Raw genomic sequence first — 15,883 nt, 5'->3', positions numbered from 1 at the left:
TCCCCCAATGTTTATATTTGCTTCACTTTCACCACCAATACCCACCCTTCCCTCCCCCAATGTTTATATTTGCTTCACTTTCACCACCAATACCCACCCTTCCCTCCCCAAATGTTTATATTTGCTTCACTTTCACCACCAATACCCACCCTTCCCTCCCCCAATGTTTATATTTGCTTCACTTTCACCACCAATACCCACCCTTCCCTCCCCCAATGTTTATATTTGCTTCACTTTCACCACCAATACCCACCCTTCCCTCCCCCAATGTTTATATTTGCTTCACTTTCACCACCAATACCCACCCTTCCCTCCCCCAATGTTTATATTTGCCTCACTTCCACCACCAATACCCACCCTTCCCTCCCCCAATGTTTATATTTGCTTCACTTTCACCACCAATACCCACCCTTCCCTCCCCCAATGTTTATATTTGCTTCACTTTCACCACCAATACCCACCCTTCCCTCCCCCAATGTTTATATTTGCTTCACTTTCACCACCAATACCCACCCTTCCCTCCCCCAATTTTTATATTTGCTTCACTTTCACCACCAATACCCACCCTTCCCTCCCCCAATGTTTATATTTGCTTCACTTTCACCACCAATACCCACCCTTCCCTCCCCCAATTTTTATATTTGCTTCACTTTCACCACCAATACCCACCCTTCCCTCCCCCAATGTTTATATTTGCTTCACTTTCACCACAAATACCCACCCTTCCCTCCCCCAATGTTTATATTTGCTTCACTTTCACCACCAATACCCACCCTTCCCTCCCCCAATGTTTATATTTGCTTCACTTTCACCACCAATACCCACCGTTCCCTCCCCCAATGTTTATATTTGCTTCACTTTCACCACCAATACCCACCCTTCCCTCCCCCAATGTTTATATTTGCTTCACTTTCACCACCAATACCCACCGTTCCCTCCCCCAATGTTTATATTTGCTTCACTTTCACCACCAATACCCACCCTTCCCTCCCCCAATGTTTATATTTGCTTCACTTTCACCACCAATACCCACCGTTCCCTCCCCCAATGTTTATATTTGCTTCACTTTCACCACCAATACCCACCCTTCCCTCCCCCAATGTTTATATTTGCTTCACTTTCACCACCAATACCCACCCTTCTCTCCCCCAATGTTTATATTTGCTTCACTTTCACCACCAATACCCACCCTTCCCTCCCCCAATGTTTATATTTGCTTCACTTTCACCACCAATACCCACCCTTCCCTCCCCCAATGTTTATATTTGCTTCACTTTCACCACCAATACCCACCGTTCCCTCCCCCAATGTTTATATTTGCTTCACTTTCACCACCAATACCCACCCTTCCCTCCCCCAATGTTTATATTTGCTTCACTTTCACCACCAATACCCACCGTTCCCTCCCCCAATGTTTATATTTGCTTCACTTTCACCACCAATACCCACCCTTCCCTCCCCCAATGTTTATATTTGCTTCACTTTCACCACCAATACCCACCCTTCTCTCCCCCCAATGTTTATATTTGCTTCACTTTCACCACCAATACCCACCCTTCCCTCCCCCAATGTTTATATTTGCTTCACTTTCACCACCAATACCCACCCTTCCCTCCCCCAATGTTTATATTTGCTTCACTTTCACCACCAATACCCACCCTTCCCTCCCCCAATGTTTATATTTGCTTCACTTTCACCACCAATACCCACCGTTCCCTCCCCCAATGTTTATATTTGCTTCACTTTCACCACCAATACCCACCCTTCCCTCCCCCAATGTTTATATTTGCTTCACTTTCACCACCAATACCCACCGTTCCCTCCCCCAATGTTTATATTTGCTTCACTTTCACCACCAATACCCACCCTTCCCTCCCCCAATGTTTATATTTGCTTCACTTTCACCACAAATACCCACCCTTCCCTCCCCCAATGTTTATATTTGCTTCACTTTCACCACCAATACCCACCGTTCCCTCCCCCAATGTTTATATTTGCTTCACTTTCACCACCAATACCCACCCTTCTCTCCTCCAATGTTTATATTTGCTTCACTTTCACCACCAATACCCACCCTTCCCTCCCCCAATGTTTATATTTGCTTCACTTTCACCACCAATACCCACCCTTCCCTCCCCCAATGTTTATATTTGCTTCACTTTCACCACCAATACCCACCGTTCCCTCCCCCAATGTTTATATTTGCTTCACTTTCACCACCAATACCCACCCTTCCCTCCCCCAATGTTTATATTTGCTTCACTTTCACCACCAATACCCACCCTTCCCTCCCCCAATGTTTATATTTGCTTCACTTTCACCACCAATACCCACCCTTCCCTCCCCCAATGTTTATATTTGCTTCACTTTCACCACCAATACCCACCCTTCCCTCCCCCAATGTTTATATTTGCTTCACTTTCACCACCAATACCCACCGTTCCCTCCCCCAATGTTTATATTTGCTTCACTTTCACCACCAATACCCACCCTTCCCTCCACCAATGTTTATATTTGCTTCACTTTCACCACCAATACCCACCGTTCCCTCCCCCAATGTTTATATTTGCTTCACTTTCACCACCAATACCCACCCTTCCCTCCCCCAATGTTTATATTTGCTTCACTTTCACCACCAATACCCACCCTTCCCTCCCCCAATGTTTATATTTGCTTCACTTTCACCACCAATACCCACCGTTCCCTCCCCCAATGTTTATATTTGCTTCACTTTCACCACCAATACCCACCGTTCCCTCCCCCAATGTTTATATTTGCTTCACTTTCACCACCAATACCCACCGTTCCCTCCCCCAATGTTTATATTTGCTTCACTTTCACCACTAATACCCACCCTTCCCTCCCCCAATGTTTATATTTGCTTCACTTTCACCACCAATACCCACCGTTCCCTCCCCCAATGTTTATATTTGCTTCACTTTCACCACCAATACCCACCCTTCCCTCCCCCAATGTTTATATTTGCTTCACTTTCACCACCAATACACACCCTTCCCTCCCCCAATGTTTATATTTGCTTCACTTTCACCACCAATACCCACCCTTCCCTCCCCCAATGTTTATATTTGCTTCACTTTCACCACCAATACCCTCCCTTCCCTCCCCCAATGTTTATATTTGCTTCACTTTCACCACCAATACCCACCCTTCCCTCCCCCAATGTTTATATTTGCTTCACTTTCACCACCAATACCCACCCTTCCCTCCCCCAATGTTTATATTTGCTTCACTTTCACCACCAATACCCACCCTTCCCTCCCCCAATGTTTATATTTGCTTCACTTTCACCACCAATACCCACCCTTCCCTCCCCCAATGTTTATATTTGCTTCACTTTCACCACCAATACCCTCCCTTCCCTCCCCCAATGTTTATATTTGCTTCACTTTCACCACCAATACCCACCCTTCCCTCCCCCAATGTTTATATTTGCTTCACTTTCACCACCAATACCCACCCTTCCCTCCCCCAATGTTTATATTTGCTTCACTTTCACCACCAATACCCACCGTTCCCTCCCCCAATTTTTATATTTGCTTCACTTTCACCACCAATACCCACCGTTCCCTCCCCCAATTTTTATATTTGCTTCACTTTCACCACCAATACCCACCCTTCCCTCCCCCAATTTTTATATTTGCTTCACTTTCACCACCAATACCCACCGTTCCCTCCCCCAATTTTTATATTTGCTTCACTTTCACCACCAATACCCACCCTTCCCTCCCCCAATTTTTATATTTGCTTCACTTTCACCACCAATATCCACCCTTCCCTCCCCCAATTTTTATATTTGCTTCACTTTCACCACCAATACCCACCGTTCCCTCCCCCAATTTTTATATTTGCTTCACTTTCACCACCAATACCCACCGTTCCCTCCCCCAATTTTTATATTTGCTTCACTTTCACCACCAATACCCACCCTTCCCTCCCCCAATGTTTATATTTGCTTCACTTTCACCACCAATACCCACCCTTCCCTCCCCCAATGTTTATATTTGCTTCACTTTCACCACCAATACCCACCCTTCCCTCCCCCAATGTTTATATTTGCTTCACTTTCACCACCAATACCCACCCTTCCCTACCCCGATCTGTATGCACAGAAATTACCCCCGTCCGGCCCGACCCGAAATGGAAGTCTCCATACTTTAATCAATTAAAGATGGGAGACATGACATCAACCAGGCATCGGTACTTTTTTGAATTCTTGATACTTAGTATATCACAGTGCTGTATGAAGCAATACCACCACTCACTTTTCAATTTCACCGGCTGGTGTTGGGTGGATTTCCGGATTCGCATTGTACACATGCTCTTCGTACCCAGACTGAAAAAAAAAAGCAAACATGTTTATGACATAGATTTTGTTTTATGAACAATTATTGACATCAGAAGAAAACTGCCAGCTAGTCGTGTTCAGAATGAGCAGCATTGGCACCCATTATAATGAGCAATTGCAACACCCCGATGCACACCGGCGTGCTGGCACCACGCCCCGAAGCACACCGGCGTGCTGGCACCACGCCCCGATGCACACCGGCGTGCTGGCACCACGCCCCGATGCACACCGGCGTGCTGGCACCACGCCCCGATGCACACCGGCGTGCTGGCACCACGCCCCGATGCACACCGGCGTGCTGGCACCACGCCCCGATGCACACTCACGCCAGCGCACACTTGCACGTCGAATGATCGACACCGAAGAATTGGGTGTTAATCGGCATCGCTTCGATCCCTATTGCATTGCACACGACTAACGTCGATGCATCGCGTGCCCTGTCCTGATGTCTAAATATTACCAAGACGTGGCATGTGAAATTGGTCCAGATCCTCGATGTGTCCGTGGTACAATGTCCACGTCGTTCACCCGTAATCACAGAGTTGCCAGTACAACGGCATGGTACGTGTCTACGTTTGTTTGCATCCTAATACCCTGATCCTGCCAGGGACACCTCGTCAGTATGCCAAAAGCAGAGTATCTTTGGCAAGGTGAGCACCGATTCCTCATCGAGGGATGTATTCTGCATCATTATACTGCCAAGATAACTAAACCTCTCAGCAGTATACTGTATAACGAACGCCCATCGATCGTCACTACATACCTCATGGACAATGTTAGAACATGACCTCCGTCTTCTTAACACCGATCCTGAATTCAAACTGATGAGCTGCATTAACAAGGCAATCAAGCAGGGCCTCAAACTCCTCCAAACTGTGTGATGAGCATGCGGTGAACAGCAAACGACCAATCGTGGATCAGCAATTTCACAGTCTTTGTTTTAGTCCTTCATCGTCTGAGATGGGAAGACACCGTCCATTCCCATATGGCAGACTTTAAAGGCCACGTGTCGCATCAATAAATCGAGTTGATAAAGCCCTGTGTCATGGACAACTGACGGCAGTAAGATCTACTTTAGAACTCACAAAATGTTTCTACATCAGAAAAGGGAAAAAGGTGCATCGTCTCCCAATCTCTTAAATCTGTGTGGTGAAAACATCTCAGGAAAAGCTATTCATAGATCTTAAGCAACTGTTAACATTCGTGAGCAAATTTAGTGATAATAATACGACATAATAGTAGAACGTAAGTACAAGATATATTAACAACCAAATAAATTTACAAACCGCCTCATCGTCATTGTCCAATAGTGAGTGATCGACTTAAGTACATAGAGAAAAAAAATGAATAAACCCGATCACGGGTTGACGTTTCCTCATTATTTTGCCGGTCACGTGGTTGGGGCGGTAGCGAATCTGCCGCTGAGAAACCGTGATTTGAGAAGGTTCTGATCACATGGTTTGCTTTTGCCGGAACAGCGCAGGCTCTCCACTCGTGTCCCTTATAGTCTACTTGCCAAGCCTATAGAGCCCTCTTGTGAACCCGGAAATGTTGAGTACCCCAACGTTTTAAGTTAGAAATGTACAGTATGGGTCCCCAGCACTTAGAAACTGCCGGATGCTAACTTGCATATGTTGGGCAATTAGCAAAATTAGCATTAATAGCATTAACCCTATCAAACATAGGCCTGGGACACTGAAATTTCTGTTTCGCTCTATTGCTCTGTTTGAATGCTTCGTGTGAGCAAACTATTTGAAGGATCCGTATGAAATTTGGACATAATACACTTAGACAGATATGCTTTCCGTGAGTGTTCTTATAAAAATTTCCTGCGATCAAAATTTCATGTGAAAAAAGAGATGTAAAAGCCGTGGATTTTTTTTCACCCAATATTGTTTTGCGCGGTTAGTGCCCCTACTCTTTCGGCATCTGCTCCTATCTCTCCAAGTCATTGGATGAGATTTACGACGATGCTGAAGCACCGGATAAGACAATGAAGCCAAACAGACACAAAGAAGAGGGTAAAGGACGGCGGGAATTGGACGCGGAGGACCGGGCTAAAATCCTGAGAGTGCTACAGGAAAACTCCCATCCACTCACCATAGAGACCGCGACCCTCCACCATATCATAAATGGCCAGGTGGCAGATGAAAAGGTGAATGTGCAAGATGCATTGAAGATCGGACAGGACATGAGCACACTGTTCTCTTCATCACTTCCTGAGAGATTTCATGCGCCATCTCAAATAAGGTGGTGACAATGACATTCACCAAAAAAAGAGTGAAGGTCAATGCGAAGATCATATGTGACCTTGAGGCGTTGTTTGCTCGGCTGCTGGTGGTGGGGAGCAAGAGAAGAATGGAGCTCTCTGCCCTCTTTGACTACGAGCTCGGCCCGGTCCCTGCATCCATCATCGATGAGTATGGATGCCTCAGGAAGGGTAACAAGTCTGTGATCGTCCAGCGTCTTGGAATCCTTGCCCCCAATCCCCACCCACCACATGTTGTACTCGTTGATGCATCGCAGCTCATCTACCACGTGGTGTGGCCATCGTCAGGCACCGTGGCTGACCTCGCAGCCAGCATGGGGCGCCGGCTTAATCGCTACATCACCGAAACATTTGTCATCTTTGACCGGTATGAGCAAGTCTCTGCCAAAGACCACGAGAGGCAGAGATGAGCTGGGGAGAGCTCAACAGAGTACCGACTCTCACTGACAACCCCTCTACCTAGCCGCGACAAAGTGATGAAGAACAAGACAAACAAATGGAGACTGGGTGAGCTCCTGTGCACACACAGCATAGGAGATCACATCAAGATGGTCAGCAAAGCAGACAGTATTGTCACTCATGACGAGGCTGACGTCTCCCTCATCTCATACATGTTGGATGCAGCCAGTCGCGGAGCTGAATCTGTCCGCATTCTCAGCGACGACACTGATGTTTTCATACTCATGGTCTATTGGTGCTGGAAGGTGGGTATCACATGTAACCTGCAGATGGAGAGATGGGATGGCACTATTCTCAACATCAATTCGACAGTAGAGAATCTCGGTGAGCAGTGTCGCTCCATCCTGGCTATGCATGCTCTCTCCGGATGTGACACCACCTCCTATCCCGCGGGGAAAGGGAAGGTGTCCGCACTCAAGGCCATGAGAGTAGTACCTGGTGACCTGCTTCACTTCATCGGAGAAGAGGGAGCTACTGATTTACAGATTACAGAGGCAGTGAGTGGTTTCTTCCTGGCTCTGTACAACGAGAGGGAGTCGGCATCTCTGAACGTCGCCAGATATGACAGCTACCGAAAGCGCAAAACCCCCCCCAGCACTGAAGACACTGCCTCCTACGGAGCGCAACGCTCTCCTCCATGGACGGCGTGCCCATCTACAGGTGCTGCTTTGGAAAGCAGCAGACTGCCCTGACCCACCAGCTGTGGACATAACAGAGTTTGGATGGAATAAGAAGGAAGGCGAGAAAGGAGAGGAAGTCATCATGCCCATCCTGGACGCAAGCCCCGTTGCTCCTCCTGCCGTGTTGGAAATGATCAGCTGTAGCTGCAAAGCTGGGTTAAAGCCCTGTTTAACAGCAAAGTGCAGCTGCGTAGCTGCAGGCCTGGCCTGTACCAGCTACTGCTTCTGCAAAGGCTCTGATAGTACATGTTGCAACACACTCACACACTCACAGCAAGAAGAGCAATATGACAAGAATGTAGAGTCAGGAGAAAAAGATGAAGACGATGAGGATGAGTTTTATGATGAGGATATGCTTTATAACAGTGCAGAGTAGTAGAAGTGCAAGATGCTCTTTCTTGATGGAAGTTTTATGTTGTGTAACTAGTGCACATATTTTTCAGCTCTGATAATTTTGGGTATACTTGTGTTTTAATTTTGAGGATATTATTTACCCATAGTCATATTATTCTAGTTTGGTATGGTACTTGCCTTTGTTACCTCTAATACCTGTGAATAAAAGTGGAGCAATGGAGCGAAACAGAAATTTCAGTGTCCCAGGCCTATGTTTGATAGGGTTAATGCTATTCATGCGAATTTTGCTAATTGCCCAACATATGCAAGTTAGCATCCGGCAGTTTCTAAGTGCTGGGGACCCATACTGTACATTTCTAACTTAAAACTTTGGGGTACTCAACATTTCCGGGTTCACATTGCTGGCAAGTAGACTATTACAGGACTGAATGGTGCACAAAAACACAACTTAGTGAGGGCTCGAGCACCTTACAAATGACAATTTTGGAGACAACATAAAACTGATTGACGACAAACTGATAACAATGTACCCGATTTGCCAACGATGTGAAAACAATAAGACTGATGTGACTTCAACTGATCATTAATTGTACTGATATTCATAATAGCAACCTTTTGGGAAGTTTAATAAGAGAAAAGTGATGAGGCAAGACAATTGGAAATAGGAGACAAACTGAAACAAAAGGTGCAAGAAGACATGGTGGAGAGATGACAAGACAAGGCAGAGAGATGACAAGACAAGGTGGAGAGATGACTGGACAAGTTGGAAAGATGACAAGACAAGGTGAAGAGATGACAAGACAAGGTGGAGAGATGACCGGACAAGGCGGAGAGATGACTAGACAAGGTGGAGAGATGACTGGACAAGTTGGAAAGATGACAAGACAAGGTGGAGAGATGACAAGACAAGGCGGAGAGATGACAAGACAAGGCGGAGAGATGACAAGACAAGGCGGAGAAATGACAAGACAAGGTGGAGAAATGACAAGACAAGGTGGAGAGATGACTGGACAAGTTGGAAAGATGACAAGACAAGGTGGAGAGATGACAAGACAAGGCGGAGAGATGACTGGACAAGGCGGAGAGATGACTGGACAAGGTGGAGAGGTGACAAGACAAGGCGGCGAAATGACAAGACAAGGCAGAGAGATGACAAGACAAGGCGGAGAAATGACAAGACAAGGCGGAGAAATGACAAGACAAGGTGGAGAAATGACAACACAAGGCGGAGAGATGACAAGACAAAACGGAGAGATGACAAGACAAGGCGGAGAGATGACAAGACAAGGTGGAGAGATGACAAGACAAGACGGAGAGATGACAAGACAAGACGGAGAGATGACAAGACAAGGCGGAGAAATGACAAGACAAGACGGAGAGATGACAAGACAAGGCGGAGAGATGACAAGACAAAGCGGAGAGATGACAAGACAAGGCGGAGAGATGACAAGACAAGGCGGAGAGATGACAAGACAAGGCGGAGAGATGACAAGACAAGGCGGAGAGATGACAAGAAAAGGCGGAGAGATGGAGTGAAAAGCACTGGCATGAGCACGATTGTAGCGACAGAAAGGTTATAATATCAACATTGGAAAATAATTGTAGGTATTGCCACAGCCATTCAATCCACTTGAAAGATCTGAACCAAGAAGATACCTTACATCCTTGCTAACAGGATGCACAATACATACTTCATTAGCCTCATCTCCCTCACACTAACAGCCACCTCCCTTTTAGGAAAGTCCTCTTCATCCCTCTTACAAGATAATATCTCGTTCTAGAAACAGGTGTTTCCCTTCTGTGCACATGGGGTCGTCAACCCTAACGGAATCATCGGAGCTTCGGCTTCTTGGTCTGGACATGTCTTCTAACCTCCGTTGGGATAGGTACATTTCTGGTATTGCTAAGACTGCTTCCAAGCGAGTTGGTTGTCTTTATGAAGCGCAGAGGTATTTACCTCCCGAGGCTGTTTTGTACCTGTATAAGACAACTATAGACCCATCATGGAGTACTGTTTTCACATTTGGGCTGGAGCACCGGCCTGCCACTTATCCTTACTTGGTAGGATACAGCAACGCATAGTCAGCCTGGTTGGTGCGGAGATGGGTTAAACTCTTCAACCGCTCTCTCACCGTAGGTCGACTGCCACTCTTGGTTTGTTCCACAGATATTTTCATGGCAAATGTTCTGTTGGACTTTCTAACTTGGTTCCTCCCGTATGAGAGTTTGGACGCCAGACTCGGTTTGCCATCTCTGCTCACCCATACCCTATAGCTGATCCAAAGTGCAGAACGAAAGGCTACGCAGATAGTTTTATCCCACGTGCTGTCTCGCTCTGGAATTCACTACCTGTAATAGTGTAGCATGCTTCCCATTATCCTACGATTTACTCGGCTTTAAGAGGAATGTCAATTCATACTTCCTACATCTTTGAGGTTTAATCGTATTTTACTCGACCTCTGCTACTTCCGGTGTCTTGGATGTTTTCTTGTTTTTTTCTTTTGTTTTGTTTTTTGCTTTATCCTTACATTTTTCTAACTTTATCTTAGCCCCTTATTTAGAGGGGCTGTATACCTTGTCTGGAGCGATATCCATAAAAAAAAATCCTCCTGCATTGAATTGTGATTGTAGCCCTGCTGTAAATGATATCAAAGTGGAATTACCCACTGCCTATGGCAACAGCCAGGGGAATTATGTTATTATCCTTATTCGAACGTGTAATTCAAAATACCTCACTGCACTGGAAAACGTGAGGACAGAAATACTGTACTGTCCTGTCCTGTGGTGTGGAGACTTGTAATACCCTTTCCCACCTGAAGTGGCGCTACATGATACACATTTACGTACAGATTTTGCATCATCCCCTCTCCCCCCAAGACCACCAGGAAAGATTAAAAAAAGAAAACCGATACATTAATTGGGGTCATACTGATCATGTGTAGCAAGTCTGGATTTAATCGGCCTAGAACTGTGGAAGGAGTAGCACGACAAACTAACGCACACAACGTTCTGTGAATTATAGCAAGGATTCTCCTCACACAAAGAAGCTACATTGCTAATCTCACAGAAACTGACATGTGGTACAGTTACAAATCACCTTCAAAACTTAAATTTATAATCCCACTTGATTAGATTTCTATCAAATTACAATTTTAGATATTGGGGAACTCACCACCCCCATTCACTCTATTCAAACGACACATTATAAACCCTTAATCCTCATAGCATAACCAGACTGATGAAATAGGCCTTATCTTTAAGCTGAACCAAGCAGCAATAACACCGTTTTCCAGGTCAACGCAAACTTTCCTGGTCACCTCAAATGGGTGCTCGGAGTCCTACAAACCTATGAATTAACAACATGTCCACTAAAAAATAATGTCCATCTACCCCAGGCTTATCTATCTATAATTCCAGTAATCTCTGTGTGTATGTGTGTGTGTATGTCTGTGTGTTTGTCTGTGACCGCTGTTTCTCGACAACCACGGGTCCGATATACTTGAAACTTGCCAGGTATATTGCTGGGGACCCGAGGATGTGCCTTTTCAAGGTTTCATATTAATCGGACAAGTAGTTACCGAGCTATGGCGATTTCTTTACCAAACTCCGCAAGCCGTTCGCTTTGGACCAAACCATTTCATGTAAATAGAGGGGGGGGGATTGTCACCGTACTCGCAAGCCGTTCGCTTTGGCTTTGCGAATGGACCAAACCATTTCATGTAAATAGAGGGGGGGGATTGTCACCGTACTCGCAAGCCGTTCGCTTTGGCTTTGCGAATGGACCAAACCATTTCATGTAAATAGAGGGGGGGGGGGGGATATAATTTTAGATATGTATATAGTATGGGCATGCCCTAGTAATTTGTAATTCCAGAGATCTGCCAGCAACAGCAAACCTTTGGAAAGATAAAAAGGCATGAACGATCCTAAAGTTTTAGGAGCCTTGGAGGACTTGGTATCGAGCTACTAGGTTTCTCATCACACTGCATCAGGTGATAACAAGCCTGCCGTAATATGGGCGATGTAGAGCAAACTTCGCACAATGAATACACCAAAGCAAAAAGAGGATACAAAGGGAAGAAGACGATGAAAAAGCCAACAAAGATAGGGCATATTTAGAAACCTTGTTACCGACTTTTAGAAATAACTAATCACCAGCAGCACGGAGTACATTTGAAATGATAAAGGATATTTTGTGCATGGGAAACGTTGTTTGATGAGAGAACTCACCTCGACAGAGACGGGCTGTTGTTGAGCGTCAGTCTGTCTATTCCCACCAGTGCCGGTCTCCATCGCTTCTAACTTCTGCCTCTGCCATACGACGTATTCATACGTACTCATATGTTTCCCCACTGCGGTGGCAGGGCCGCATGCACAGAAACCTGGGGAAGCAGGATAGGATCAGGTTGGCCGAGGGAAATTAGTTTAAAAATCTCTTAATTTGCATGAATAAACCAAGCCTGCGAAAGAAAAACTAGTTGAAAGTTATTTGCAGCATGAAAAAGCAGGCTGGAAGTCACTGGAGAACAGAGGCTCGGGAGATGGAAGAGGGACAACCTTTGTTAGAACAAGAAAACATGACTGTATGAGCAAATTGATTTGCTCATTTGAGATAGACGTAGAATAAAACACAGAGGATAGACAACGTCTATCTACGGACTCACGCAGGAAGATATGGAAGCAGAGAAGATGCAGCAACATTGTGGTACATAGCAGGCTAAGAAGAGTAGTTCCTCCCGCAATTGCGACCAATGACGGACCCGTGGTGTGCACCGCAGCAATAGGAAGGAACACAAGCCAGGTGTCTGAATCATTGACACCTTTACACAGTCAAATCAGTGAATTGATGAGGGTGGGGGGGGGGGGGCAATGTTTGGCCTCCTAGCAAAATCAATGGATTAGAAAAGTATATACGAATAGTTACCCTTTTTTTCCATCAAACATTTCCACTAATATCATGAATTACCTGTCAGCTACCAGGTAACTTAAATCATGATGCCAAAAGACGCATGTCATCACAAATACAATTTCATAAAAATGCTTCATAAGACAGTTACTATCATTTTTATTGCTCAAACCTGGCAGTTTTACAAGGCCCAAATAGTTATTTCTGCTTGGAACTCACGGCTGAAATGGGAGTCTGTGCGCAGAATGTGTGGTTCCCGAAAGTACTGTATAAAAATGTAGAGCAGTACGGCAAGCAAGAAGAACAAGGTAAGCAGTGCTGAGGTCACTGTGTTGATGAACAACCTTGTGTGGAACAAAGAAAGCAAGTATTGACAAGAGACTTAAACAAGTACACATACATTCAAAGTACACCGCCCCCATGCCAAATAAATAAATATCCTCCAGCGCGGCAATACCGCCGTGCAGCTCATAGACACTGTATTGGGAGGGAGAGGTGTACAATAATTGCTTGATTAACTGCATAATTAATATCAATAAATAATGATCATAAAATATTTTATTATTGCATACCTAAACCAATTGGCTAATAGCATACCGAAACCACCTGTGCTTCATCCAAAGCTGCAACTTTTTGAAGATTAATTAAATAAGTCATTAATCGAAAATATTAAATAATAAATTAATCAATAAATAATTAATCGATTAATTGATTAATCAATAAATCAAAAATATCCTTTATAGCCACATTACTTGGTCACTGTCGTGTCCAAATATTAGCTTCCTAGCTCAAAAGGTGCCTGAGATATTGCCCAGATCAGAAAGAAAATAAATAAATGATTAATAATGAAAAGAAAAAATAAGAATCATGAAATAATTAAATAATTAATCAATTGGCTAATAGAATACCTAAACCACCACCGTTTCATCCGAATCTGTAACTGGGAAAAAATTGATTAAGTCATTAATCGAATAATTAAATAATCAATCGATTAATTGATTAATCAATAAATCAAAAATAGCCTTTACAGCCAAATCACTTGTTCATTGCCATGTCCAAATATCAGCTTCCTAACTCAAAAGGTGCCTGAGATAATGCCCAGAAGAGAAAGGAAATGTATAAGTACTTAATTCATCGATAATAATTAAATAACATCAATTAATTGTTTAATAATAAAAAAATATATATCGTTTTTGCCAAAGCACTTGCTCACTATTGTGCCGAAATTTCATCTTCCTAGCTTAAAGGATGGCTGAGATATCATATCACCCATACAAACAAACAAACAAACAAACAAGCAAGAAAACAAACAAGGAAACCTGAGTGAAAACCGAGTACTCCCTTTCAGCGCGTGTCATTACCGGGCCCCCTTCGGTGCCCGGCAATGACGTCATGCAGTGCCTGGAGATGGCATGGGAAAGGAGCGGGTGTACAATATTGCGTCATATTTTCATTGTTTTTCAAAATAATTTCACATTCATAATGTTACTAGAAAAGGTACCTGGCATTGCACTGGATGCAACTTGCATCCATTGGACAAGCACAATGAAGCACATATTTAGAGACAAACATTTTATTTATCAAGCTTAAAAATATTGAACAGAAATATCAACAAAATTTAACATTAAAAAAATGTATATATTTCTATCATAAATTATATTTATTCGACTTTTTCTTCGTGAATTTCCGTGGTATAGGCATTGAGATGTCACGTGACACGGGTACTCATGGGACCTCTAATGAAAGGGAGACAATTCCAATTTGGCTGGTACATGCGTAATAGGAGTTTCCTGTCCTATGATTTGGTTTCCTATGAATTTCGTGAATTTCCTATGGTCCTTGGTCTCAAAGTAGTTATCGTGCGCTCGCGAAGCGAAAAGCAGGGTTACGCATTCGGTTGAGTACGTGTGTACTTGTGGCGTGCATGTCTGCATTTTAAAAAATTCATTTTCTTAGCAACCATTGGTCTGGTCCGATTGACACAAAATGCTGACCATAGGAGCGACTGTAGAATATTTTGATAATTATGACATCATAGGTCACGTGATACAGGCGCCATCTTGGAAAAATGTTACACCTCTATATCCCCGAAACGGCTCAATGGAAAAAATTGAAATGTAGCTCATTGTAAAGAACTCCGCCTGAGGAATAAGTGTTGTTAACGATGATGTCATTGTTGCCTTAATTATGACGTTGTAGCGGTTACCGCTGGGTGTACACAATCGCCTTGCACCTACCAGGACGCGGCCAGGGCGCAATCGCCATGCCGGGCTCGTCCAGACGGGCCCAGACACGCCTCTCCCGGGCATGCCCGGACTCGCTGTTCCCGGGCTCGCCCGAACCTCCCGGGCACGCCCGGTCTCGTCTTTCCCGGGCATGCCCAGTCTTGTCTTTCCAGGGCTCGCCCAGGACGCCGGACATGCCCGCTCTCGCCTTTCCAGGGCTCGCCCAGAACGCCCGGGCACGCCCAGCCTCGCCTTTCCAAGGCTCGCCCAGGACGCCCGGGCAGGTCCAGACTCGCCTTTCCAGGACTCGCCATTGACACCCGGGCATGCCCGGTCTCGCTTTTCCCGGGCAAACGCTCCGGCATAAATGTGTATATATATTGCTGCCCGATAAACGGGCATTTCAGAGTACCCGAGTTTGATACATGCAATAAAGCAACTCGGGCGAATTTCCGTCTTTGGTCGCGTCAATCCTTTCGACTCGCGTTGGAGCACAGCTCCTTCATTGGTGACCCCGAACATGGACACGGCAGTGGCTCTTAAACTGCCTACCTTCTGGGAGGCTCACGTGGCTGTTTGGTTCACCCAGGCGGACTCCCAGTTCGCCCTGCGAGGCATCACCGC

At 45.0% G+C, this 15,883-nt stretch overlaps 1 protein-coding gene across 1 annotated transcript in view; it reads right to left on the bottom strand.

Annotated features, from left to right (window-relative positions):
* Nucleotides 1-15,883, bottom strand: part of LOC137422284 (palmitoyltransferase ZDHHC1) — an 82,914-nt gene that overhangs the window by 27,072 nt on the left and 39,959 nt on the right. Inside the window, exons 4-7 of the mRNA XM_078772637.1 lie at nt 13,254-13,378; nt 12,793-12,948; nt 12,359-12,510; nt 4,284-4,354 (exon numbers count right to left, since the gene is read on the bottom strand). Coding sequence (XP_078628763.1) covers nt 4,284-4,354; nt 12,359-12,510; nt 12,793-12,948; nt 13,254-13,378 — 504 coding nt within the window. The remainder of the gene's footprint in view (nt 1-4,283; nt 4,355-12,358; nt 12,511-12,792; nt 12,949-13,253; nt 13,379-15,883) is intronic.

This window comes from Myxine glutinosa, chromosome 2 (assembly GCF_964187855.1).
Source record: "Myxine glutinosa chromosome 2, kmMyxGlut1.1, whole genome shotgun sequence".
Taxonomy (NCBI): Eukaryota; Metazoa; Chordata; class Myxini; order Myxiniformes; family Myxinidae; genus Myxine; species Myxine glutinosa.
The sequence above is the reverse complement of the archived record's forward strand: the minus strand, read 5'-3'. Positions and strand labels throughout refer to the sequence as shown.